Source organism: Hipposideros armiger, unplaced genomic scaffold (assembly GCF_001890085.2).
Source record: "Hipposideros armiger isolate ML-2016 unplaced genomic scaffold, ASM189008v1 scaffold_458, whole genome shotgun sequence".
Lineage (NCBI taxonomy): Eukaryota > Metazoa > Chordata > Mammalia > Chiroptera > Hipposideridae > Hipposideros > Hipposideros armiger.
This window is the reverse complement of record NW_017731808.1, coordinates 756,026-783,844: the sequence shown is the minus strand read 5'-3', so window position 1 is coordinate 783,844 and position 27,819 is coordinate 756,026. Positions and strand designations below refer to the sequence as shown.

At 52.2% G+C, this 27,819-nt stretch overlaps 1 protein-coding gene across 3 annotated transcripts; it reads left to right on the top strand.

Moving 5' to 3' along the window:
• The first annotated feature begins 375 nt into the window (after positions 1-375).
• TMPRSS3 (transmembrane serine protease 3) lies at positions 376-23,456 on the top strand. Of its 3 annotated transcripts, none has more exons than XM_019666010.1 (13): positions 376-460; positions 1,815-1,953; positions 5,921-6,031; positions 6,917-7,033; positions 7,432-7,555; positions 10,437-10,562; positions 11,866-11,909; positions 12,663-12,828; positions 13,523-13,692; positions 15,595-15,690; positions 18,311-18,453; positions 19,136-19,288; positions 21,943-23,456. In XM_019666010.1, exons 1-13 carry the CDS (start codon positions 440-442, stop codon positions 21,958-21,960), a joined length of 1,428 nt encoding a protein of 475 aa, XP_019521555.1. In that variant the 5' UTR covers positions 376-439; the 3' UTR covers positions 21,961-23,456. The 3 variants fall into 3 exon arrangements, with proteins under 3 accessions (XP_019521555.1, XP_019521556.1, XP_019521557.1); XM_019666011.1 differs by lacking the exon at positions 376-460 and adding an exon at positions 1,252-1,356; XM_019666012.1 differs by lacking the exons at positions 376-460; positions 1,815-1,953; positions 5,921-6,031 and adding an exon at positions 6,731-6,802.
• Positions 23,457-27,819: the final 4,363 nt, after the last annotated feature.

Sequence of the window (27,819 nt, the reverse complement as noted above, 5' to 3'; positions counted from 1 at the left end):
CAGATCAGCTGCAAGTCTAGACTTGGGCTCAGTCACAGGGGGGACAGAAACCCCCCCCAAAGCGTTCTCCCTGTCCACTTGGTGTGTTTGCTTCACACTGGGCAGGACCTTCCTGTTCTTTTAAATAAAAGGAGGGCCTGTGTTTCAAAGACTCTGTTATGTGAAGTTTCTGCAAAGGTTTTCTTACCTTACTTACTAATTAAAGGGAAGCCACATTTTCCCCTCCCTGGTCCCTGCAGTCATACCGCCAATGGCTATCTGATAGCCCCATGCAGGTTGGGTTACACAGACGCCCGCGATAATGCCATTTGCTGCGATGATTGAGTCGACAAGGCTGAGTGACTTGGTGGAAATATTTCCCGATTGGACTAACTTGTTGGCAGCCTGCTTACCAACACGCTTGCTTTTATAATGAAAAAGAAAATTATTTCTGCTCTTAATGATGGCGGCTCCAGAAATGGTGAGTAAAATGGCGGGGGGAGGGAACGAGTAGCTGTCTCTAAAAGATGACTCCTCAACATTTCTTGATGTTGTGAAACCTGCCAACGATGGCCTGTTGGGAAAGGACCTCCTTACCAGGGTTCAATGTTTCAGGAAGCGTTTTTATCATTTATTTTTCTTCTTGTTATAAAGCTAAGCTGTTTAATTTGCCACATGCTGATAGGAACCATCCAGTGTCAGCAAGCATCAATGTAAAAAATGCTGACTGAATGTATTAGTTTTCTAAGAGATTCTTCAAAGCTATCCTTGTGATGGAAATGAAATAAACGTCTTTAGCGCATTGACGTCTTGCTTAGATTTTCCTATGATCATGTGAAAGAGTGTGAACACAAAGTTTGTTTTAAATGGCTTGATAGTTTCCTTTTGAATTTCAAATATTACAAGGAGTGAACAGAAAATACAAGCAGGTGCTCTAAGTACCTATGTTTCTGTGCCTGTTGGAGCCTCTGGGTTTAGCACGTTGAGGAGGCAGGTTCCTGGACAAGTCATGCCTGAGATGTGGGAGAGTGAACTGGAATTTAGTTGGACCGTTCGGCCATTCCCTTGCTCCCTCCGCCCCTCTTAGAGTTCCTGGGTAAAACTTCCTGAGCCTTTAGCCTCTTGGCCTGTGATAGGAGGGATTCTCTTGGAAGAAACAGAGCCCCAGTGTAGCTGTGGTGCAGGCCCGCGGTCCCCAGCCACTCCTCCCTTTGCTATGTGGGGGGGTGGACTGGGCACCCCAGGGCCCGGATAGTTTTATCCGTAATTAGGTCATGCCTGTGCGAGCTGGGAAAGGCTCGTGCTTACGGGAAGCTGCAAATACTGTGGGTGAGTGTCCCTTCCCTGGTGCCATGGACATTTTGGGGATGCAGACATGTGAGTATGAAATCTTATGTTTGTGGTTGGCATGTCACATGCGCAGGCAGAGGGTCTAGTTTACGTGGGACAAATGGCAATGACAAAAAAGAGAAGGAACATGCTTTGAACGTAATTTATAGTCTGAAAAAGAATGGTACAGTAACTTCTTCACGGTAAAAGAGCCTATCTCTGAAGATATGTACTCAATTGACGTTAAGATTTGGTCAAACAAACATTGGGAAAGTCATTAGTTTAGCACAATTAAGTTCATTGTTTTTCACTAAGTCTAGAAGTTTCTCTGTTATCGGCTGTGGCTTGGAAAACAATGTGTTCCCGCTGGACAGTTTTTTTTTTATTAATCGGTACTGAATTCGCTTTATGTGGATTGTCGGATTTCAAAGATTTAATGCGACAAAGATGCGTCTGATGCTAACACTAAATGGGGGCGCAAACACTTTCTGTTCTTCCTGGTGAAGGAGGTGGAGGTGGAGCCAGAAGTCAGAAGCCCTGAAATCGTCACCATGGGGGAGAATGACCCGCCCGCCGCTGAGGCCCCCTTCTCCTTCAGGTCGCTTTTTGGCCTTGATGATTTGAAAATAAGTCCTGTTACGCCAGGTAGGTGGACCCAGGTGTGATTTCTGTCTCCCACTCCCGCCCACCCCAGATGACAAATGCGGCTGAGTGGAGTCCTTACATTCATCAGTGGGACACATGCGTTTCCTTGGTTTACAGAATCCCCCAGAGAAGGGACATTCGAGGGGGACCCTTCTGTTCGGCCCCTTGGCGACTCCCTGGACACATGTGCTTGTCGTCTCTGGGTTGAAGTTTTCAAAAGTTGAGGCTCCAACTCTCCCTGGGCGTTACGGGTCAGATCCTGGCCAGGAAATCTCTGAGCCCACGGGGAGTCCTGAGAATCTGGGCTCACCAATCCTTCCAGAAAATTTAACATAAACCAGATGTCACTGAAGGTATTCAATGCCTAGATTAAAATCCGATAGCAGGTGATGGAGTTGCTCCTGAGGACCAAGGAAGGAAAGCCGGGTTTGTAAACAGGTCACAAGTGCTTGGAGAAACAGCGGGCTTCATAGTGCCTGTCCAGCTAGGATATTTTTGGCAAGAGCCCATCAGGACTTGCTGTGGTGAGCTGTGGCTCGCTGGTCTTGGATGCCGTCAGGAATACTTGCCTCTGGGGCTGGCAAGAGGGATCTCTGCTGAGGGGCTTTGGCTGAGGTTCCAGAAAGCGTGGAGTGGGGGTTACCCTGCTGATTCCTTTTAAACCACCGGGCAATTGATGTGGTGTTGGTGTGGGGAGTTGGTGAAGAGGGTGAGAGGTGGGGGGAGACATTTCAAGTAAAAGAAGAGACACAATTTAAAAATATGACTCCAAAATTAACATAAATGTACATTTTAAAAGTACCCTGCGGCCACCCGATCTCTCCAGTTTACCTGGTTTTAATGTCTGCATTCATTCTCTTCCTGTCCTTGCTTGTAAGTTCATAGTTCACATGGAGACAGGTGTTTTTTCCATGTGCTACTTGGCTGTTATAAATGCCTCTTTTTTTTTATAGCATCACAACATTCTATCATGTAGGTATGTAATTTACATAGCCGTTTTATCACCATTTGACATATAATTGTTTCTAGTATTTTTATAATATAAATAACATGAACACAGCAGCACTATACATATTCCTCTCTGCTAATTTTTTATTATTTTCTCATGATGAATTCCTAGTCGTGGGAGGGAACAAAAGCTTTTTTAAACTTTTTGTTTTAAGTAAAGCAATGTATTGTTCATTATAGAAAATTAGAAAATACAATCAAAAAGATTTTTTTTAATTGCCCACAATTTTACCATTACTCAGGAATAACCCTATTAGCACTTTGTTGTTGAATTTCTTCCCTTTTTCCTATCAACAGATCTATGCATATGTTTCCCTTTGGAAGTGACATATCCTATTTGGACTATTTTGAAGCTTTTCTTTTTAACTAAGCAATATCATCTTCATCTTTCCATGGCATTAAATAATTATTCTTCAGCGGTTGGCAGACTACCGGCCATGGGCCTAATCTGCACTGCCTGTTTCTATAAATAAAGTTTTATTGGAACACAGACACTTCCATGTATTCACATATTGTCTATGACTGTTTCATGCCATTAATAGAGTTGAGTAATTGCGACAGAGACCACATGGTTCATAAAATAAAAAATATTTACTATGTGTCCCTTTACAGAGAAAGTTTGCTGACACCCTTTCTCTATCGTTTAAGTATCATTTGTTATTTCACCAGTTCCTCTGTTGGACATTTAGGCTGTTTCCCATTCATCAGTATTTTAATGCCACTCCTCTAAGCCCTCTTGTAGGTAAAAATTTGTGTACATCTATGATGACATCTTAGGATAAATTCCTAGAAGTGGAATTACTAGGTCAAAAATTCCATCTATATTAAGCTTTAGGTACATATTTCAAATTTGACTCTCAAAAAGTTTACACAGTACATATTCCTATGGACTATAAGTGGAGGTCTATTTTCTTTCACTTTGGACCAAAGTGGGAACGATGATGATGATGATGATGATGTCATTGCGAAGTTGGTATTTAATTATGTCTAATTTGTGGTTTTCTCATCTCCAGAGAGGCTGAAGGTTTTCTGTGCTTGTTTCTCATTTGTGTTCCTTCTTTGGAGAGATGCTGTGCATCTTACTTTTTATTCCAGTCACACCCTCCAAGACAGAACAGGGCGGGGGTGGGGCCACAGCCACGCCCACAGGGCACCATCACAGCAGAACAGTGAAGGGGCCGGCCCTTTACTTCTGCTCACTGTTTTCTCCTTTTCCTCCATTCTACTTCTTTTCTCCCCATATTTATATTTAAATTCTCTTCTTTGTTAGGCAGCCTCAAGTGATATTGGCCATTAATAATCACACTGTTGCCAGAGGGTGAAGTTGTGGGTTTCCACAGAGAGGCAGGGAAAGGTCTTACTGGCTCTTCCATGGGAGACATTTCGGCTCAACATCTCCAAGACCAGAAGTGAGGCAGGGGTAGCCCTGTCCCGAGTGGTGGCGTGATGCTTGGAAGCCTTTTTCCCCTTCCTCCACTCTAACCTTCCTAATTTTAATTAAATACAACTTGAGCATAGATGTATTTTCAGGATTGATGAGCTAATTTGCATGAAATGGCCTGTTCTTCAGAGAGAAAAGGGTGCTGATGCAAATTCTCCCGGTCATACTTTTGGGGTTTCTTCATGCTCCTCACATGTCCTTTTCCACCCAATCTGCTTGGTCCTTTAGGTGAGAACTGGGAAGGGTCTGAGGTTTTAACATACTTGCAAGCTAACAAGTCAACCTGCCACAATGCCATGGATGTTGACAGAAGACATGAGACCCCTGGGTCAGAGACAAAGGACTTTGTTACTACACGAGTGGCAAGCACGTACTATTTGAGTCAGTTACCCTTGTACACCAAGTCCCATGGAGGTGATGTGTAGCAGTGCAGGTGTACGTTGCACATGCAGTGGGTCTACATTACAGCTGAGGAACCCACAGCTAAAGGAATATGAATCTTCACTACGGGCGACAAGCAGACCCACACAAATTTTTCCCCAAAGGAAGACATTATATTTATTAAGCTGGACAGTAAATAAACCTGCCCCTTGCCCTAGAGAAAGAACCTAGCTCTATCTTCTAAGGCTGTTTGCTCTGCCAACATCTTCAGAAAGATGTTCTGGAACTATAGCCATCAGTGTCTCTGTGCACAAGACCCGTGGAGAATGGCCTGCTGCGTCATTTAGTGGCCCTCTCAGAGGTCCCACTCTCCCTCTCCTGAAAGTTCCCTTTTGGGTTTGACATGTTGCCCTCCTCTGTTGGGAAATGTCTTACAGATTGGGGTTCTACTTCCTCTCTGTAGTAGTTTCCTGGGGCCACACACTAGGTGGCTTCAAACATCAGAAATCTATTGTCTCACCATTCTGAAGGCCAGAAGCCCGGAATCCAGGAGTTGACAGTTCATGCTCCCTCTGAAACCCGCAGGGGATCCTTCCTGCCTCTTCCTGGCATTTGGTGGTTTCCTGGCAATCTTTGGTGTTCCTTGGCTTGTAGAGGAATCACCCTGATCTCTGCCTTCATCACCCGCTGTGTCTCTTCATCTCATCTTCCTGGTGTGTGTGTCTGTCTCTGTGTCCACAGTTCCCCTTTGTCTAAGGACCAGTCATATTAGATTAAGGCCCACGCTAATGACCTCATTGGAACTTGATTACCTCTGTTCCTCTGTAAACATTCCATTTCCAAATAAGATGACATTCTGGGGTACTCGCAATTAGAACTTGGACATATCTTTTGGGCACGTTTCAACCCATAACAGCACCCCCTAATCCAAAATGGACAGCAGTGGGTCAGGGTTGCAGAGTGTGGGTCTGAACTTCTAGAGAATGTGCCCCCTGGTCGGTGGTTTTCTAAATGAAGGGAACTTTCTTTGGCTGGAAACTTCTCTGAGCTGAGGGGAGGGAATGAACACTTTAAGTGTTCTTTTATTGAAATTCCCCGTCCTGTGGCGTTCTGCTATTTCTCTCCTTCCGACTCCAGACGCGGACGCAGTGGCTGCACAGATCCTGTCCTTGCTGCCTTTGAAGTTCTTCCCGGTCATCGTCATTGGACTCATTGCATTGATACTGGCTCTGGCCATTGGTCTGGGCAGTGAGTACAATTCATTATTTAGTAGGCGCTCTACCTGTTCAGGCGCTTAAACTTTCATGAGCTTCCCGCCGCCCCAGTGTGGGGCTGCCGCCCAGCCTTACTTACTGTAAGGAGGCAAATATCCTTCGCGTTGGCCGACTTTGAGTTTTATTTGCCTGCATGGATGTAAAGCCAACCTGGGGCCCAGCAGGGGCCTCTGGCCATGGTTGGGGCTTTGTCACCATGGAACCTGCCCAGTTAGCAGTGTCCCAAGGCAGCTGATGAAATAGAATCCCGCAGCAGGAGGGAGGCGCAGGACTGGGTGAAGAAGACAAGGAGGCCATTCACACAAGGCCAAGCATGCCTGCTATTTGTAAAAGAAGTATAATATATTTGTCGCTTTTGAGAAAGCGAGTCATTTGGATGGTCTCTAATAGAGAACAAGCTCTCATTTTCTCTTTCAATTAACCGGATCACAGATCAGTTTAATTCTCCATCTGCTCAGTGGTGTGGTCCTTCACTCTGTGCGCCGAGGCAGAGGCGACAGGGCTGTTGGGGGTGAGAGCCCTCCCTCACTGCTCCTTGCTCAGCCGGCCCAGCCAGTCAGCCCACAGCCACGTAGTTTGTCTCTTCACCTGGAGCCCTCCAGCGTCTGAATTCACTGCAGGTTGTAGCTCAAGGCCACTTAGTGAGGCCAAGTGGGGTGCAGCAGCCCCACCCCCTGGAATTGGGAACAGAAACTGGGCTGGGAGAAACCGGCTGGCTGCTGACAGAGGTGCACTTTCAATGCAGGTTTCGTGATTGATGGGCCAGCTCAGGGCCACGGGGCAGGGGGACGTTGACGTTGGTGAGCCCCCCCCATGCCTCCCCCCCTCTGCTAACACTCCCGTCTTCCCCTGTCCTCAGTCCACTTCGACTGCTCCGGGAAATACAGGTGCCGGTCGTCTTTAAAGTGTATCGAGCTGACGGCCCGATGCGACGGGGTCTTCGACTGCAAAGACGGGGAGGACGAGTACCGATGTGGTGAGGTCCTGCCTCTTCACTGTGGATGTGGGAGGAAGTCAGCACAGCCCAACCCTGGCCTTTGCCATCTGTGCAATGGGTCCAAGTTGATGCCAGTGTCAGGTCATGTCCTCAACTGGGACCCAACCGGCATTCGCCCCTGGAGATCCTGGGCTGGGAGTTAAGGGAGGGCAGTTCCACGGAGCTTAAATTAGATCGGGGAGACTGCATGAGCTCTAAGAAGGGTCCACCAAGACAGCTCAGGGCGTCCAGACAGGAAAAGGGTCCCGTGAGGGTGGGGGCGCTGAGGGCGATTCAGCACAGGGGGGTTCTGAGCTGATCATTTCAGAGAGATCTCTGCCCATGGCCTCAGGGCTCCGCCGGCCACTCACGGACTGCTGTGCCCGTGTTTTGGCCAGTCCGTGTGAGCGGTCAGAATGGCGTGCTCCAGGTGTTCACAGCTGCTGTCTGGAGGACCATGTGCTCTGACGACTGGAAAGGTCACCACGCTAACGTCGCCTGTGGCCAGCTGGGGTTTCCAAGGTAATTAACTGAAAAGGGACTTCCCGCCTTTGGGTAAAATAAAGCATTAATAGTGATAATGATGAAGGTCCAGTTGGGCGCTCACAGGCTGCTTCGCCTGTCACTCACCACATTGCACCGTCATGGCAACACCACGCTGCCTGACGTTACCCCCACTTTAAGGCATAACCAAGGCCCTGACGTGCTGAGTGGCTGCTCAGGGTCACAGGAAATGGCACGTTTGGGGTGTCTCAGGGCCAGGACAGACCTAGACGAAAATATGCAATAAAGGGCTTCAGAGCAGAAGACCAAACCCCCGGTCCTCGGGCCACAGCTGCAGTGTAGCTGCCTGTCACCACCCCGCTTGTCCTGGTGGTCACGTCTTCATCCACGCACGCTTCCTAAGGAGCCCCAGGGAACACAGTGCAAAATTCAGCAGTTTGGTGAAAACATAGCTACCGCATTTTGCGGTGTATAATGCGTGCTTTTCTTGCCCAAATTTGTGAGGGAAAAATAAGGATGCACATTACACATGGGTAGCATTAATTCAATATCTATATAAATGCCTTTCATCCTTTTATTTATGCTTATGAGTTAAAAGTGCAATAATAAATAAATGCTAAAATTTCTTTATAACACAAAAAAACAAGTACCTTTTTGTTTTGAAAATTTAAAAATTTGAATTAAATAATGAAAACAGAAGGTTTTTTCCCCTGAAAGTTTGGGCCAAGAACATGGGAGTGCATTATACACGGCGAAATATGGTAGTCAAAACAGTTGTTTAGCAACATGTAGAAGAAAGAACTGGTGTCGTGAGTCTTCACTCTTCAGTGTTGGCTGTTGTCCGTGTGGCTTTTTGCATTGGGGTGACACATTTTCACCCCGATTCTGTGCCTCCTTCTTCCTCCTGCCAACTGCCCTCTTCCATGGGAGCCCGTGATGCCATCCTTCCCTCTTTGCTCTTGATCCTGGGTTCAAAGCAGGCAGGCTTCTGAGTGCCACACGCCTCGTAGGAAGTGAGCACAGTGACAAAGATGAACTTGGAACAGTGTTCCTGTTTGCACCCCAGGAAGTGGGGCCAAGGGTGCCTCACTGTTCTGAATTCTCCAGGCACCTTCATTCTCAGATTTGGTGCGTCATAGTCTCAGCTCCTTTCTCCAAAGCCAGCGATACCCTGAAGGCCCGCTGAGATCTGCCCCTTTGTCCCCGGTGACTCAGAAATCAGCTGCCATTCCTGCTCAGTGACAACAGCACACACCCACACAAGTGCCTGCAAGAATTCTGCAGATGATCCTCCTCATCGATAAGGAGGACTTTCACAGCACACACACCACACACAGAGGCACACACACACACACACACACACACACACACACACACACACACTCTGTCACTGCAAACAGCTGAAAGCATCCAGGTCAGGATTTCTGCTCCCTCCAGGCCCTTCCTCAGATTCGAGGGGTGCCACCCTCTTCTCTTCCCCTCCCCTCCCTCCTGGAGCACCCCCTGGCCCCAGACCTCTTCTCAGTTCTGCAGGGCTCCCCTTCCGGCGCCACCCTCGGGTCTCTGGTGGGGCAGCCCTTCTCCCCTGAACCCACTCCCTCTGAGGGGAGCCTGTCTCCTCGGCATGGCCAGTTTTCCTCACGATCAACTTTCCGTTTCTTCCCCGTGTGCTGCTTCGGCTCTAGGATTTGCTGCTGTATTTTCTCTTGTTTGTTCTTCCTACGTCTTTCTTTCAAGCCCTCCTTTGGTCTTCTCTGCGCTGCTGTCTCCCATGTCAGACATCTGTGACTCACCAAGGATGGGCAGTCAAGTCGGGTGCCTGGGTTCCAACCCCAGTGCTCCCCCGGGCCCTTTCGATGGCACATGCCTCGAGGATAAGGACAATAACAGTACCCGTTACAAAGGGTCGGTGAGGCACGTAGAGGCGAGCCTGGTGCCCAGGAGCGCCCTGGGAGGGTCTGTGGCGGGGCTGCTGCCCCACGTGGAAGTTTGCGGCCTCCTGGGCTGCATTCGCGGCGTCTGGGGTCCCTCTGCACGTCCCGCCCGCGTGCAGCCCAGGCCACCCAGCTCTCTCACGCCACACTGCCCTAGCGGCGGGCGGAGCAGCCTGGCAGGGCTGGACGGGTCACTGCCACGACCGTGGTTCATTTCCTCAAAACCCAAACCTGATGGAACTTTGTACTCCGCGTAGCTGCTGTGTTAGCGCATGAGGCAGGCCAGCTGCTTCACGTTTTGTTTGAAGAAAGGGGCAAAGGGCTGTTCGCCACCCCCATCCTCTGACTCCCCACACTCCTATACCGGCATTCTCCTGACGCCCCACTTCCTGACACCTAACCATTTGCTCGCTCCTGGTGCCTCCGGACTCTTCCTGCTATGTGTTTGCCTCTCCCTCCATTGGGGACCCGCGCCTGCGCTAGGCAGATGAGGAAGGTCTTTCACTCCCCCCAACCTGTTGTTCTTGGGGTGCTCAGTGTTCCGACTTTGATGCCCACCTGAAAACACCCACTTAGTTCTGTGTTCTGGTGCCTCTAGGGCTTGTTTCAGGCCAAGCAGGCCTCAGTTCAGCTGAACGTGCCAGGGGAACCCCCAGCTCCTTCAGAAACGGGTGCCCATGCTGCGCGGATGGGGTCGTGGGGTGGGGATCAGAAGGGGCCACCGTCCCAGACTCACCAGGTCTGGAACATCTTGATAAATTGGCAAGAGGAAACCACTGACGGTTTGGGGGTACACCATGACATCCCCCTAATACGATACCTGTGATGCTGTGACTTGGGCACAATGACAGTTTGGGGGGACAGAGTGACATGTCCCCAGGACGATGCTTTGACTTGGGCACAGGTTGGTTTGAAGCACAGAGTACCTCTCACATGCCAGGCCTGCGGTCCCAATGTGCTTGCAGCTATGTCAGTTCAGACACCCTCAGAGTGGACTCGCTTGAGGAGCAGTTCCAAGGGGACTTCGTTTCCATCAACCACCTCTTGTCAGATGACAAAGTGACCGCTCTGCACCACGCGGTGTACATGAGGTAAGTGCCCGGCGGGGCTGCTGTTGGCACTGTGTCACCATCCCTGCACTTGTAAAGCTGTGCTCAGCAACCCAAGGACTCAAGAGGCGTGAGAGTGTTTTCTTCAAGTGCAAGGTGGGGCTTGGCCACCTCGGTTAGCCGGGGTGGGCACACCGGCTGGGTGCAAGGACCTACCCCCAACCACCAGTGTGGCGCGCAGAGACGGGGAGGCAGGCGGGCAGAGGCGGAACAGAGATTACTCTTTGGTGCCATAAATGTAGTACTGTGCCTGCCAGGAAGTGGGCACTCCAGATGCGTTTGGGGGCGGGGGAGGAGGAAGAGGGAAGGAAGAGAGGAAGGAAGAGAGGAAGGAAGAGAGGGAGAGAGGGAGGGAGGGAGAGAGGGAGGAAGAAATTAGGAAGAAGGAACTTAAGAAAGAAACGTATCCTTTTCCACCAAGTCCTTTCATGCGCATCGTTTACATTCCATGTTTTCCCCAACAACTCACGAGGAAGGTAGAACGAAGTGTCCTGGAACGATAGTCAGGTGCCTGAAGCTTAGAGGGGCCGCCTGCCTGGTGAGTGGAGATACAGTCAGGTATTCTGAACTCAAGTTCCGTACCTGTTTCCACCGTGGACCAAACCCCAAGGGGAGTGTGTTCTCTGCCCCGGGAAATACCATCTTGTCAGCCTGTCCATCCTGGGCTTGACAGTCACCCCTGGACCCACATGCAATCCATAGGGACAGCTCACCTCGTGGCAGGACTGGGGCCCTGGAGGCAGGAAAAGTTACAAAGGCGCCCCGGGTGGGTTGTGGGGAAACAGGTGCCTGGCTCCCACCCACGCAGGGGGAGCACAGAGCAAATCATTTCTGGGGCAGTCAGATCCCTGCTCCGGGAGGGGTCCTCTCCTGGGGGCTGTGTCCCAGGCTGCAAGGGCTTCGTGCCAGGAGAGCCCGCCATTCATCTGATAGGCACTCTGTGCCCCCCACCCCCGGGTCAGTGAGGAACATCGGGGTAAAACTGACACACGAATGACCCCAGCATGTGTTTGCGTAGCATAGCTTATTATACATCTCTTACCATCAGCTGCACACACCTTAGATGTGCTCAATAGCCTGCCACATATACAACGCTTCACTGTAGTCGAGTGTTTTTCATGAATCTGCGGCCTCATGCCCATGGTTTTGTTGCATAGACTAAAACTGTAATCTGTATTCAAGAGAAGGGGAAGCGGTTTTCTTTTACCCCAAGATTAAGTTAAAAAGAGTTCATGTCACACAGGCCTTGGTGTTTGTCATTAAGCCCACGCTTTGTCCACTTTAGGGAGGAGTGTGCATCGGGGCGCGTGGTCACCTTGAAGTGCACAGGTAAGAGGTTCAGAAACGCAGGGAGGATGGAAGTGCGAGCCTGTTCACACACCCCTGCCCCCTCCCCTCCTCTGATCCGACCAACCGGAGTTCTTCCTCCTGAGGGCCAGTTGGGAGCTCTGTGGACCCCACCTTGGAGGAGGGGAGCAGTGTCAGCCTGGTCTCACCTGCCAGGTGGGGGAGGTGCCCAAAGTGACTTCCCAGCAACAACGGTGCATGTCCTGTCACTCTGTAGTGGTTCCAGGGGCCTGACTTTGTCCCCTGCTCCCTCGATGGGAAAGCATGCACAGGCTGCAAGGTGCCCAGACCCCCCGCCTAAGCAGGCGCCCCTTGTTCCTGGCAGCAGGGAAGGTTCCCGCTGCAGGGGTTGGGTCTGGAGAAGTGAGGCAGGTGCACACCAGCACCTGTGTCGGGGACGATGGGGCTACGGAAGGTTCCCCACGCTCCTGGGGTGTTGTCATCCCTGGGGCATCTCGGGCAGGGGTGCTGCCGACATCAGGCTGTTTCCTGTGACAGGGTCTTCCCACTGCACCCCCACAACACTCCTCTCGTCCCATGTCTCTGGTGACCTGCCCCCACCCTCCACCCCGCACCCTGCACCACCCCCCCTTTGCAGCACTCTTCCCGGGCTGTGAGCTCCGTAAGGGCGGCAAGGGTGTCAGGCAGAGAGGAGAGGTCAGTGGCTGCAGTACCACTTTTCCCAGAAAGGTCTGTGGGATCAGCCCCCAACCGTTGTCCCCCTCTCCCCCACAGCCTGTGGTCTGAGGAGAGGCTACAGCGCCCGCATCGTGGGTGGAAACATGTCCTCGCTTGCACAGTGGCCCTGGCAGGCCAGCCTTCAGTTCCAGGGCTACCACTTGTGTGGGGGCTCCATCATCACCCCCCTGTGGATTGTCACCGCTGCCCACTGTGTTTATGAGTGAGTATGGTCACTCACCTTCCACAGACCTGTCCGGTCCAGGGTGCATTGGGACGGGATGGATTTGGGTGGTCAGCAGCAGGTCCAGGCCAGATCGTCACAATAGTGTCCACATGGAGGGACCCTCTGCGCTCACCATGGAGCCATCATCATTGGCTGGTAGACCTTAGATCTGCAGTTCTTACAGAAAAGGTAGAGAGAGGATGAAGGAAGCTCTCGTGCAGGAGGAAACCCACCAACATAAAGGTCTTAGGTCTTCCTGTAGCTGATCACGGTGGGCCATGTTGTGGCTGAGAGGGTGAGAGACGGTGCAGGGTGGGTGGGGGCAGTGAGTCTCCCCAGAGCAGTCTCTCACAGGGGAGGTTAGCACAGAAGAAAACCACAGGAAATACCCCAAAGGCCCTGCTATTTTTACCTCCCTCTATTTTGGTTGCTGTCTGATGGACCATGGGCCCCGATGGACCCCTCACAATCAGCAAGGTTGAGCTTAGAGGTGCAGGGGGTGAGGTGCTGCAGGAAACACCTGTGGGTCTGTGCTTCTGCAGGGCGTGGGGGCCAAGGCGGATTCGAGCATCGGCAAGGAGGGCCGTGGGACATCTGCCATCTGCCTGGAGCTGCGTGTGGGGACACCCAGCGTCCATGGGCTAATGCGGGTGGCATTTACCTGCTTTCCCTCTCGGCCTTCTCATTGCAGCCTGTACCTCCCCAAGTCGTGGGCAATCCAGGTGGGCCTGGTCTCCCTGCTGGACAGCCCAGCCCCCACCTACCTGGTGGAAAAAATCATCTACCACAGCAAGTACAAGCCGAAGAGGTTGGGTAACGACATTGCCCTCATGAAGCTGGCGGGGCCCCTCACCTTCAACGGTGCGTCCCGGTTTCTTTGTCATTCTGTCGCTTTCATTTGTTTCAAGAGAATTTGTAATTGCTTGTTGAAGCATTTTTATGACGACTGCTGTACGTTCCTCGTCAGGTAATTCCGACGCCTGATTCATGTCAGTGTTGGCATCAGTTGATCCTCTTCTCATTAAAGGGGTAATTTTCCTGGTTCTTGGTATGATGAGAAATTTTCAGTTGCATTCTGGGCATTTGGGTCACTATGTTAGGAGACACTGGGTCCGATGTACATCTTCAGTTTTAGCAGGCAGTCACTCAGTTCAGGGTCACTGCAGCCCTCAGCCTACTTTTGTGGGCTGTGGTTCTGATGATAATTTGATTTTCGAGCTTGTTTGGTTCTACTTCCGTGAACTTGGTTTGTCCGGTGCCACTGGGGCTCCCACCAGTGTCACTTTCTTCCTGCTGGTACCACCCGGAGATGAAAGAGACTTCCTCGGGCCAGGTCACCTGGTACCTCCAGGTGGTAGAAGGGGATCTTTGTCCTGTGGGGACAAAGAGCTTTTCTCTGTCTGGTGCTAGTGGTGGTGAAGTCCTCTGCCAGTGCCACCCACGTGTCCAGTGTCTCAATCTTGGCCAAGAAAACGTGCTTCCCAGGCCGGCCAGCCGGCTGTGGCGGGGCCCGCCCTGCGGCCATTTCTTTATGAGCTGGAAGATACTGGGCGTCTTCCGCTTCCTGAAGTACTCAGAAACCTTCTCTCCCAACCTGCTGCTGAGGTCAATAGTTTCCGTCTCTCCACGGGAAATGTGAAGATCTGACCTCTACAGGTTACAAAACACCCAGAAAAGCCACTCAGGATAGAACTTGCAAACTTTTTGCAGATGCAAACAAAGCCTTGAGAGCCTACTCCTCAGTAAATTCCAGCCCCCTGCCCTTTCCCAAGCGCTACTGGCAGCTTGGAGGCAGACAGTGGAATGAACAAGGCCCCGTGTTGGAGCCCAGTTCTGGCATGAGACCAGCGGCACATGTGAGCTGGCACAGCCCTCAGCGGGTTTCTCACGCGGCACACGTAACGCTCTGCACACAACACTCTCACTCGGGAAGAAACGCTTCTAGAGAAACAAAGGGAAATTGTAATGGTAGTGTTCGTTTGTTAACTGTTATTAATGATAGTTGATTATACAACACGAGATGCCAACACCTGTACTTTGATAAAAATTCAAATAAACCCTCCCCTTCATCTTTCGCTACTTTTCCATTATTGTCACGCCAAGAAGAGCGTAGCATATCTCAGGATGTATCCATGTGAAAGCCTCATGACAGCTGTGACACTGACATAGGTGGAGGGCTTATGTGACACAGCCCACATGGACAGGAGGGCCTGGGGCCTTCAGGTGTGTCAGGAGGGATAGGAATATTCATGGAGTGATGTGCTGTGAAGCAAGCACCCACGGCCTAGACCAGAAGTAGGCAAACGATGGCCTGTGGGCCACGTCTGACCATTTGCCTATTTTTGTACATAAAGTTTTATTGGAACACGGCCAGACCCATTTGTTTCCTGTTGCCTGTGGCTGTGTTCATCCTTCTGTGGCAGAGTTGAGCGGCTGCAGTACAGACCACCTGCACTGCAAAGCCTAAGATATTCACTGTTTTGCCTTTTAACAGAAAACACGCTGACCCCTGGCCTAGACTCACTGAAGTTGCCACAGTCTGGGGTTGTTTCAAAGTTGTAGGGCTGTGGTGTGTGTGTGTGTGTGTGTGTGTGTGTGTGTGTGTGTGTGTGTGTGGAGGGCTGTGCAGAGGTAACAACTTTCAGGGGACCGAGGGCTGGACCTTGTTTTGGGAGACGCTTGCGTGCCTCGGGGAGCTGATGAGGCTGTTTCCTTTGACTGCTGTTTCAGTAGGCTGACAGTTGTTGCTTCCCCCCTACACAGAGATGACCCAACCAGTTTGTCTGCCCAACTCTGAAGAGAACTTTCCTGATGGGAAAATGTGCTGGACGTCAGGATGGGGCGCCACCGAGGAAGGAGGTTAGTCGCCTGAAATCGGGATTCTGAGTCCAGGGGTGGACGTCCACACTGCCAGGCGCCCCGCAGTGTCCCAATGGAACGTTCCAGTGGGATGCCCACGTGTCCTGGTCAGGGGCGGGAGCACCTGCTCCAACAAACACACAGTCAGCCGAGCAGTAGAGGGTCGTCAGTCATGGTTCCATCTGTCTTGGGACGTGAAATCGCAGACTTTCTCAGGGGAGAACTAAATCATGAGGGAGAACTGTGGACGCGTCCTGGTGGCGGGACCGTCACCGATGCACCAGGTTCTCCTCCCACCTCCTCCGTCCTCTTCCTCCCGCTGTGTTAACCTTGTTCATAGGCGCCCAGCAGAGAACCCACTCAAGGTTTACTCAGAAGACAGAGGTTTGTAACTGGTGAGGAACTTCTGTCTTGTGAAACTTTGGTGCGTGTGTTATTTCATCCTACAAAGGTCAAGTAGAAAAAAGCAAACAGATAGGACCTTATTGCTGGAATCATAACATAATTAGTAATGTTCATAAGAACAGTACATGCCATCCTTTCATCAGTGTGGGGCACATGTGGTCACAATTCTTAGGTTTTCCCTCGATTGCTTTCCTTGTTAGTGGGAAGAGTATTCGTTTCCTGAGGCTGTTGTAACAAATTACGATAAGCAGAGTAGCTTGAACAGCAGCCATGTTCTCTCTCACAGCCTGGGGGCTGGAAGTCCAAGTCCTGGTGGTGCAAGGGAAGTTCCTTTGCAGGAGAGTCCGTTCCTGGCCTCTCTCTGGATCCTGGTGGCTCCAGCTGTCCTTGGTGTCCTCGGCTTGTGGACACATCAGTCCAGTCTCTGTCCCGGTCTTCACGTGGCCTTCCCTGCATGTCTCTGTCTCAGCTCCCTCTCTTGTAAGGACAGAGGTCTTTGGAGTTAAGACTGATCCACGGTGGTATCATCTTGAGATTCTTAGTTTAATTACACCTGCAAAGACCCTGTTCCAAATAAGGTCACATTCTAAGGTTGCAGGTGGACAAGCTTCAGGGGAGGGGTGCACAAGTCACCCCAAGACAGGAAGTTCAGAACTTTTCTCTTGAGCTGAGTCTGCCAGCTCCTGAATGTCCAAGGTACAGGGGGGCTTACCCAAAGGTCTGCCCTCCCCGCCGTGCAGGCTCTCATTCATGTGGCTGCTGTCCCCTCCTGCCCATGTTGGAAGCTTCTCCCACAAATGCTTTCGGGTCTATTCACCGCCTACCAGGTGCTGAGCTGACCGTCTCCATGCGACACCGTCTGCTCCTCACAGCAGCCCCTGTTGGGTTATTATTCTCCCGCCCATCATGAGGGCGGGGAGACTGGGGGACACTGAGCCACTTGCTTGGGTCCCCATGACCGGGTGATGGGAGGCCTGGGATTCCGCGTTCCTGCTCCCCACTCACATTCCTATTCATGGTGGCATTCATTAACTTGGAGTTCCCAAAGAGGATTATTTCATTGTCTTCATTGGATCCTTGTGGGGTGAGAAGGGACAGGTACCACATTCACCCCAAGCTCATGGCCAGGCAGCCCCCACTGCAGGGCTGGTGGACATGTGAGTGGACTGGGCAACCCCTGCAGAAAACATGGTGCAGCTCACTCTCATAGAACAGTCAAAACAAAGGTTTTTGAGGCGCGCAGACTCCCGCACTACCTGTGGATGCCTGCTAGAGTAATGGGGATAGGGTGGGCCCCCTTCGAGCCCACAGAACATAAAGATATCCCGGTTTACAAACAAGTTAAGCCAGCGGGTGTTGATTCCGTTGGGCTGGTGGTGAGGCTGACCCCCAGCAGGTAGGTTAGTTTCTTGTTGCTGCTGCAACAAATGACCCCAAGCTCAGTGGCTTAAAACGACAGGAATGCATTCTGTCACAGATGTGGAATGCGGAGGTCCTAAGTCAGTCTCAGTGGGCTGGAATTCAGGCGTAGCCAGGGCTGCTTCCTTTGGGAGGCTCAGGGGAGAGCCCTTCTCTGCCCCACCCCGCTTCTAGAGGCCCCGCATTCCGTGGCCCCTCGTCCGTCTTCACGGCCAGCAGCACAGCACCTTCAGTCCCTCTCCTTTGATCTCTGCTTCTGTCACCATATCTCTTCCTCTGACCCTTTCAAGGACCCTGTGATCACACCCCTGGGTCCACTCATAACCCAGGATCATGTCCCCCTCTCATGGTCTCATCACATCTGCAAAGTTCCTTTTGCCATGTAAGGTGACATAGTCATAGGTCCTGCAGAATGGGATATGGACGTTTTGGGAGGACATTTTTCTGCCGACCACCCCAACGTTCCATGAAGAAGCTGAATGTGTGACCTTCATGAGCCTCAGTTTCCCTCTGTGACCTGGGTTGCTCTGAGAACTAAACGGGTTGGTGTGGATCAAGTGTTTGGTGCAGGATGGGCTCTGGGGAGGTCAACTTCCCCACCTCCTCCCGAGTCGGTCCCCTAAAGGAAGTGGGTGGCCTGGGCCTGAGCGGCAGGGCCTGCATGGCCCATCATTGCGGAGGGAGCCCTAGGGCTGGTGGGTGCTTGTCGCAGACCCCACACCACCCACCGGCAGGCGTGGCCTCTGAATTCTGAGTGGGGCTCCCCTCACTGCATGTCCCTGTTGCTCTGATACAGGTGACGCCTCCCCGGTCCTCAACCACGCAGCTGTGCCGCTAATCTCCAACAAGATCTGCAACCACAGGGACGTGTACGGTGGCATCATCTCCCCCTCCATGGTCTGTGCTGGCTACCTGAAAGGCGGCGTGGACAGCTGCCAGGTAGGGGCCCGTGGTGACCTTTGGGGACTGCGGTCGTGGGCACGGCGGAGCTCTGGGGTATGGTGACCCAGCCCGTGGGACAGGCCACCGTCAGCATTTCCCTGTGACTGAAAAGCAAATTTACAGGGTGTGGGGAAGAAGTTTGCACAAGATAGCAGTCCTTTTCCTGGCTGGCCGGGCCCGTGTTTACCCAGCGTGCCCACTCTGCCTGGGCACTGGGCGGAGGGAGAGGTCTCCGGGGTGCTTCCCTCCCCAGCCCCTGTCCTCAGAGTTTCTGGGAAGACAGAAGGGGGTGGGAGACAGGTGGGAACCCATGAATGTGGGCCTCTGAAGCCACAGTGGGCGAGACTCCAATACTGCCTTGTTCCAGGGGTCAGCTAACGCCCCCTGGCCAGGCAGACCCTCCCTCTGAGAGCGTTCCCTTGGCTACGTGCATTTGCCTTGACCTTCATGGGTTCAGTGCGTGGAGAATCTGGCAGGGAGACACCTGGGGGGACCCCCCGAGGGATAAAGAACCTCACTTTTGGGAATGCTGAGTCAGTTCTAGAAGGGCTGGGGGTGAACGCAGAGCTACCCTCACACCGTACTTTGCGATTCAGTGAAGGGCGAGCCCTGCACTAGACAAGGGGCAGCCATGGCGGTGCCTGTTCTGTCGCCCTGAGTCTCTCTCCCTGCCATCTAGGGAGACAGCGGGGGACCCCTCGTGTGTCAGGAGAGGAGGGTGTGGAAGTTGGTGGGCGCCACGAGCTTCGGCATCGGCTGTGCAGATGCGAACAAGCCCGGGGTGTACACCCGCATCACCTCTTTCTTGGATTGGATTCACGAGCAGCTGGAGGTGGGTTCAGCGCCCGCCCGCTCATGCTGGGCCCGGTCAGTCCACCTCTAGTGCCCCTGGTCCTGCTGTGCAGGGAGCTGGAGAGTGACCAGTCAGTTGTTGATTTGGCAAGCAGTGACTCTGTGGCTCCTGGGTGTTGGACGTGAGCAGGCTAATCCCATAGGCGAGGCTTTGTGTGTTTGTGGCCCTGGCAGGGTGGGTACACGAGGCTCTGGTATGGTGGTCCAGCCCATGGGATAGGCCCGTGGGATTCTGTCTCTGCCAAGGGGGGGCGGTGAGCGGAGAGGCAGTTGACAGAAGCCCTTAGGGGTGGGGACCAGTCCAGTGGGCATCGCAGGCATGGAATAGAAGGTGGACAAGGGGGAGTCCGGTGGGGGGGGGGTAACCCCCAATGCCCACTGAGGGGTTTGGACCTAGCCGGGAACCAAGGATGGAATGGGGAGTCTCTGATCAGGAGACAACTGAGCAGCTCTGTGCTTTGGGGGCCCCTCCGGGGCCTGGGGCCTGGCAGAGGAAGACAGGTCAGTGAGGCTGGCTTGGCAAGACCAGGGAAGGCAGGGGGCTCCCTGAAGATGGTGGGGAGGCAGAACGGGACACACAGGGACAAGGAGGGTGACCCCGCTGATTCCAGGTCCCAGCGCGGTGGTCCGAAGGTCAGGGCGGGAGGCCGGGCTGGGCGGGACCGCACGGCAGGGCGCCCTCCGCCTTGCGGCGCTGGGCAAATCCTGGCTGACTTGAGCTCCGACTCTGAGCTCCACATCACATCTTGGACCAGTTTCAAAGACTTTTTTTTTTTTTTTTAGTTGAGGCAAAATTTACATAACATGAAATAAGCCATTTTCAAGCGAACAGCCCAGTGGCACTCAGCACGCTCACTATGCTGTGCAGCACCCACCTCTGTCTCATTTCAGACATTCCTGTCACCCCAAAGTCCTCCCTTCTTCCCCTCTCTCCCTCCTTCGTCCTCCTGCGCCTCTGGCATTCCTTTCCACGTCTTCCTGGGGGAGTTTCTGCTTGAAATGAGAGGCTAGGGAATGGTTTGGGCCCGGGGCGTGGCTGGCTTTGAATCCCAGCCCTGCTGTTGTGTGGCTGCGTGTCCTCTGTGGGCACACAGAGTTCCTGCCCCTGAGCCTGGCTGGCAGCTTGTGGCAGGGCAGCAAATGCTGGAAGACAGGCCCACCAGGAAGCATCTGCTGGGCTCATACTGTCATTCATCGGCAGGCTGGCCCAGCGCTAAGCTCTTCAGCACAAAAGTCAGCCAAAACCCATCAGCCTCTCAGAAGGCAGCAGAGACTAGGCTTGGAAAGAGCAGGCGTCTCGCCGCTGCGGCTGACGATGGCCCACGAGAAGAGCCTGGGGTGCGGGCAGCTGTGTGGGCATGGGGGTGGAGGGGCCCCAAGTTGCCCACGGAGCCATGGAAGTGCGCCCTCCGCGGGGCTGCACACAGGTACCGAGGGTCCTGGGACCGAGCTACTCAGCATGAAAGTTGAGCTTAAAACAGGTGCACGTGAAAGAAACCAGCTCCCAGGCTTCACGCTGTCGAGGGGGCTGGGTGCAGCAGGCACCGCTCCACCGCCACCCTGGGAGCCTGCTAGCCGTGGTGCTGAACGACCTCTCGGCCCATTTCCCTTTGGGCCCTCCTGGGGGCAGGCCTAGGACCGTCCAAATATTAAAGGTGAGGGGACCCACTTAAGGCCCTGAAGCTAATCAGGGCAGAGCATGATTCTAGCTCCAGCATACACTTCTTGGCCGGGGAGCCCTAGGCACCCCCACACTGCACAGCAGGTTTGGCACAGTCCCAATGTGGGGGTACACAGGACTCCCCGGCTGTCTGGACATGGAAGACGCCCAGGAGCCCTCTCCAGAGGGTGTGGTCAGAGCTGTGGGGTGGGGGCCCTGGTGCCTTTGATGGACGTGGTCTGCAGGACACACCTTGAGAGTCCAGGCGCAGGCCTTGTGGCTCCCTGCGCGGGCTTCCACTCTTCCCACGACTCTGGAGGAGCCGTTTCATCTGTAACCTGGGTGGGCCCCTTGACGTCCAGGAGCATTTAGTCCTCAGCTGCCTCCGGCCCACGAAGGCCAGTGTGAGACACACTGTGTTGCTCGTCTGTCTTCAAATGACCCCGGGAAGACCCAGAAGAGGCTTCCTTTCCCACAAGAGGCTTTTCAGAGGTGTGGGGTCTGAATTTTCAGTTGTTCCTTTTCAACATCGAGGTGAGGGCCTTCGAAGAGCTCACACTTCTGGAGGGGAATGCCCCACTTATTAGCTGGTGGTACTGCCAGCTGCAGCAGTGGTTTTCTCTGTCTACTTGGGGCTTCAAACAAAATTGCCCTGACTCAGGCTGGGACTTGGGAACACAGTGCTAAGAGCTGGAAAGTTCACGTGGAAACTATGGGAAGAATCTCAGGTCGGTGGTGAAAACTGCAGAGGCGGGCAGGGTGGGAGGTGCCTACGGGGAGGACGGCCATGCCCCACTTGCCTGGGACCCGTGCAGAGCTGGTGGCCTCCTCCAGCAGCAGCCAACTCTGTCCCCATTAATCTGGGAGAAGAGCCAATGCCCCCCTCAGGGTAAAATGCAGGTGTTCACTCAGTCCTAATGTTGGAGAGCTGGCTGGAAATGCTAAATAGATAACACCCATGTTTTCATTTCTAGAGGGACCTGAAAACTTGAAGACAAAGGGCACAAGCCACCACCTTGAGTTCCCGCCACGATGGAGACATCTGGTCCCACTATGGATTGCTGGGTGGAAACTTTGGTTCAATGCTTGGCTTTCTGGCACCAATAGCAGAGCCAAAAGGAGGGGCATCTTGGTGTCCCTCTACATCTAGGACACTTTGCTTCTATTATAACACCTCTGACAAGCCACTGGGGCTTTGGATTAAAATGACCTTGGAGCGCCTTTCTGACCTTCACTAAGAACGACACAGGAACACCTCCGTAGTGCTACCTTTCCCTACTTGTCCGTTTGGTTTTTGCTCCAGGGATCCTTCAGCCTCATTGACGAGATGAGCAAATGTCCCACAAATGGAGAACGGCGAGTGAGATTTTAGCCTCTCGGTGAAGACGGGCCGGACCAGACCTGTAGGCACTTGTCACTGTACATATCACTGGCCACAGCTCCTCAGCCCTAGGCACCAGAACCCGACCAAGACCTTCTACTCCAAGACCTGTTTTTGCACGTGGGAACTTAATCTCTAAGTGATTAGTTTAAGGTTAATTCTACTCTATTTTGTAGCACTTGTTTTATTGTTCCTTGCTTGCAAAGGACAGTTGCTCTCTGAGTGCATTCATCAGTCAGTGTTTGTCTGAATGTGTACCGACAGCTCATGTAAACTGAAATCACAAGCTTGATTCCGGAGGCTCGATGGCTTTGACCTCTTGTATATGCTTGGAGGGTCTTGCATTTTTCTGTTAGAACACATTTCTCAGCAGATCAGAGTGATCTCATATTACATCACAAGGCGCAGAAGCAGAACAAAAGAAATACTGAGAACAAAAAAAAAGAAATACTGAGAACAAAAGAAATACTGGGACAAGCCAGGGCCCTCTAACCCCACACAACGGGTCCAGAAGGCAAACGGAGGAGACAGTCACGTGGCGTCAGGAGGCCAGAGGGTTCCCTGCCTCTCTGTAGGGTCCTATAATCACAGGATTAGAGAGTGTCCTCTTAGCCACACACCTCTGCAGTCCCCATAGCACACACAGGTTACTTGGTCAGGAATCCTTGTCCATGGGCACTTTATGCCACGTGAATTCATCAGAGCGTGAATGTGCTGCTTTGTGTTGAGGCGACAGCGGGGAAGATGGTGAGTTTCAAGGAGAGCAGGATGGGTTCAGGTGCCTAGGGAAGGAGTGGCTTCAGTGAGCCCCCCAGGGAGGCCGGAGACAGGGATGGAGGAAGAGGGGGTGGGAGAGACAACGGCAAAATGGCCATTGAGCAAAAATATTTAAATGTTCCCCACCCTATCAGAGTCACCACACAGATCTCTGTATGTGTCAGGAAGGGATGAGATCATTTTCATTTTAAGTGGTTTTGCCTGCATCTCTTTGAAAGTAGTGCTAACTCATGGACTGACAATCCACGTGGTGAAAAGATAAAAGATTTCATGTGTGATAACCTCAGTTGAGAAAACGTGACGGTGGGTCAGCAGACACATATTTCTAGCCTGTGGTGGTTTCATTCGCTTTTAATTATGATTGAATTTTGTGAAGAAATAGTTGCCGTCTCACAATCTTCTTTCAAAAGGGCTTGGGAGATGCTAAAGGCAGGCTGTTAGTCCGCCTGTGCCACGTGCCTGGCACCGTTCTACATGCTTCATACACTCACTGGTTTTACTGTCACAACAAGCCTATGGGACAGGAAGTATTGGAGTTCCATCTTGTGGCTGAGCACTCTGAGGTGTGAGAGTGAAGGGACTTGCCCGAGACCACACATCGGGCCAGTGAGGCATTCAGGATTTGCACCAGGTGCATCGTACCAGCAGGAATCCAAGCAATTAACTAAATGAAAAACTACACTCTGTGGCATTTGAGTCTAAAGGGACTTTGTGCCAGCAGCTTGAGCCTATTGGGGCCATATTAGTCACTCAAAGTGGTGATCAACTTCTCCCCCCTCCCAACATGTTTGGTCTCAGTGGAGACATTTGCCGGCTCCAGCTGGAGGGTCATGGGTGGGGCTCTTTGATCCTTTTTCCCCGTAAACACAGCTGAGTTCCTGCCTCACACCTCACAGCAGGCCAGAGCGGGAGCCCAGAGAGGAAGCTGTGGCTGGAGCACCTGCCCTGCAGCCGGAGAAACAGCCAGAAGAACGTGCCATGGATGAGGTGGGCTGCTTCCCCTGGTGGCTTGGACCTGAAGGAGCAACTGGGGGGCACGCATGTCCCAAGTTAGTGAGTGAGGGGAGCCCCACCTGGGCCTGATGTCCAGGACGGGGTCGTGGGAAACGGCTCCTCTCTCTAGTACTTTAGTATTGATATGGCCTTATTTAACCAATTTGAGAAGAATTATAGAAGACCTAATGGTACTACAGAAAGTTTGGGGGAAAAGAGTGTTAGAAATTGGTCAACATCGTACATGCTGTAGTTGGCCATGAAAACTGTCACTTGCCTCCCTCTCGCAAGAGGAGGGCCTCTGGCCAGGATCTGAGGACACCTGCAGACACCTCTGCCCTCCACTTCTCACGTGGAGAAACTGTTTGCAGTGGTGCAGGAAGATACGCGGACACCTGGGTTTGCAGACCTGCCACTTGTCACAGGAACCAGCCCAGGAGCCACTGGTGGTTGAAAAAGTGCCAGGTGTGGATGCCATAGTGCTGGTCTCCATGTCCAGTTACATGGCTTTGAGACTTCCCAACATAGCAGCACGGGGTTTGGTATGCGGGGGTAAGAACCGCGTCCTGTTCAAATGGGCAGATGCAAATTCCTGATGACCCGGCCTCCCGCCACTGGGAGGCGCAGGGACGTGCCAGTGACATAGAAAGAAAGAGATGATCAAAAAGACCCAAGTTCCCGTTGCATGATGGTCCACAACACCGGCTTCAGATCAGTTAATTTAGACAAATTCACTCATTGGGCCATGTTTTCTCCCACAGTGTGAAAAAGGAAACCTCACTAGCCTGCTGCCATTTTGGTGACTTGGGGACACCATGTTCTCTGCATGGCAGCCGGCAGAGCTGTGTAGGGCCACTGCCCATGTGTCTGCTCGTGGGCACCTCTGGAGGCGTGCTGCATTCTGGTCACTCATCTCTTCCGGGTTGCCTACATAACCTGAATTTCTCCAGAATTCATGGACCCGTAGAGAGGTCATTCTTCATGTTCCCCTAGTACTTGGGGTGTGTGTGTGTGTGTGTGTGTGTGTGTGTGTGTGTGTGTCCAGCAGAGGTGGTCACCTTCAGGCAGGGACATTGTGCATGAGGCACCAGGTCGGGACCTTAGAATTTGTAGAATACGAATGATTCCCAACCCAGTATGAAAGCTCCGTGCTCACATCCTGGAGGCACATGCGAAAAAAAAAACTTTCATGGCCAACAGCTTTTTATGAAAACAGGGGTTTATTGCGCCATCTGCTAGCCCCGAAAGGACCGGGTCCTGAGGCGTGCCGTCTGAACCACCAGCAGCAGGGTCAGTGGAAAAGACAGACATGTCCTCTGTCCTGGAGCTGAGGGGTGCTTTTATGGAAATAGTTCGGGGACGATGGATGTGAGCGGTTTTGAAGGAGTTCACACTGGCTCTAGTTAAAGGGGGTGGGAGCAGGTGAGGCAGGGCAGCTCTGGGCAGGTGCACAGTCCCTGAGGAAGAGGGGTTTGCACCTTTGGGTTGGTGATGGCCACCAGTCTGCGACGTTCATGCGGAAGCAGGAAGTAGAGGCTCTTGGAGGCAGTGGTGCTTGGCTGTTTCAGATAATCACGGAAATAGCCCCCTGGAAATTAATTCAAAGTCCCAACACACACTCAGGAGTGTGGGCAGTCTTACGTTGGTTTTGCTCTGCAGTTGTTAGCTCATTAACCCCCTTGTCTCTTCCTTGAACCCTCCAGCCTGCTATAATTTAATTTAGGACATGTCAGAATTTTTTTCTTGTCACATTAGAGGAAAAGGCAAGAAAAAGGAAGGTATGGGAGTGGGACAGTCCCTGGGTCCAGATGGCTGCTGGTTTATCTCACCCACCTTCAGAGAGCCTTCTTCAGAGGAAACCTGGACACTTCCAGGCCTGGCCGCCAGGGGGGGCTCTGGGGGAGCGCAGCCACTCCCACCAACTCCTCCTGGTCATAGGAAAGTTTCAGGCTGTTTCCCAGGCTGGGGCAGCTGCTTCCTGGGCCTGTGACCTTGGGGCTGCATCTCACCTTGCTCCTGGTTTGTGGGGAAGAGCAATGGGACCTGTGAGAGCTGCTTGCTGCCAGGCCGTACCTGGAGGCGCCCACCAAGAGTCAGAACCAGCCACAGGAAGTAGGCCAGCCAGCCAGGCAGGCGTCAGAGCCCCCGGGCAAGAGCCCAGAGTCTGCACCCCATTCTATCCCACCAGGAGTCAAGCCATCGGCTGTGAATTGGGAGAGCACTTCAGCAGCCCCTCGGACGTGTGTAAGGGGGTGTTATCTTCGGGGTACAGGCATGCCCTGGGGGAAGGGCAGCAGGGCTGAGGGCTCGGCCTAACCACTTCCGGGGCCCATTCCCACATCCCCAGGACAGGAGCCATCATCAACCACACAGACGGTTGCTGAGAAAAAGAACCACAAAAATGAGGTTGTGAGGTTCTGTTTGGTGTATGTAGTCACAAGAACTATGATTTCGGAAGCATTCTTATGGGACTAATACTTTTTTCAACTGAAAATTTTATTAAGATAATTGTGGAGTCACATGCTGTCACAAGGAACAATGCAGAGAGAGGCCTCTTGTAAACTTTGCCCAGTTTTCGCTAATGATAACATTTTGCAAAACTGTAGTACAGCGTCTCAAGCAGGATACGGGCAATGATGAGGCCCACTGGTCTTATATAGATTGCTTCAGTTTACTGTACTAGTGTGTGTGTATGTCTGTCTGTGTGTGTGTGTGTGTGTGTCTGTGTGTGTGTGTCTGTGTGTGTGTCTGCGTCTGTGTGTGGATCTGGGCGTATGTCTGTGTGTATATGTCGGTGTGTGTGTGTGTGTGTGTGTGTGTGTGTGTGTGTGTGTGTGTGTATGCGATTGTGTGTGTGTGTCTGTGCATATCCATCACCACAGTGAAGACACAGAACAGTTCATCGCTGCAAGATGCCTCCCTCATGAATCCGCCGCCCCACCCCCATCTCTAACCCCTGGCAACCACTAATCTGTTCTTCATTTCTAAAATATGGTTATTTCAAAAACATTAGATAAATGGAATCATACAGGTTTCGTTTCTCTCAGATAAATGCCCAGGGGTGCAATTGCTGGGTGATACCGAAGTTGCATAGTGATGCTTTAAAGAGATTGCCGCACTCTTTTACAGAGTGGCCCCAGCAGTTTCCATTCACCCCAGAAACCTAAGACAGATGCAGCTTTCCGAAGCCTCATCAGCATCTGGTGTTGTCTTTTATTTTAGCCATCCTGACAGGCGTGTGGTGGTTTCACGATGGGTGTGTGTTGCACCTACCTAATGGCTGGCAGTGTTGGCCATCTTTTCATGTGGTCGTTGCCATCTGATATCCTCTTCATGTGTTTGTCTGTTTACTAACTGGATTGCTTTCTACTCTTTTTTTTTTAATATTTTATTGTGATTTTAATTTACATTTCCCTGATCATTAGTTAAGCTCAGCATTTTTTTCATGTGCTCCTTGGCCATTTATATTTTTCTTTCTGTGAATTGCCTATTTATAGCTTTTTTTAAAAGATTTTTATTGGGGAATTGGGGGGAAGGGAACAGTGCTGGGGAACTGGGGGAAGGGGAACAGGCAAGTCACTGTCGTCTTGCTCCTCAGTCCAGCCGCGGAGGACGCTGCTTCACTGGCCCAAGTTGGCACCATCACTGCGCTCCTCCCAGGCGAGGCAGATCAGTCGCTGGCCTCTGGATGGCCGCTCAC

Coding starts and splice junctions, on each gene's coding strand:
- TMPRSS3 (XM_019666010.1), top strand. CDS start 440: ATGATGGCGGCTCCAGAAATG. Junction 1,954..5,920: donor AATAAGTCCTGTTACGCCAG/GTAGGTGGACCC, acceptor TTCCGACTCCAG/ACGCGGACGCAGTGGCTGCA. Junction 18,454..19,135: donor GCGGCGTGGACAGCTGCCAG/GTAGGGGCCCGT, acceptor CCTGCCATCTAG/GGAGACAGCGGGGGACCCCT.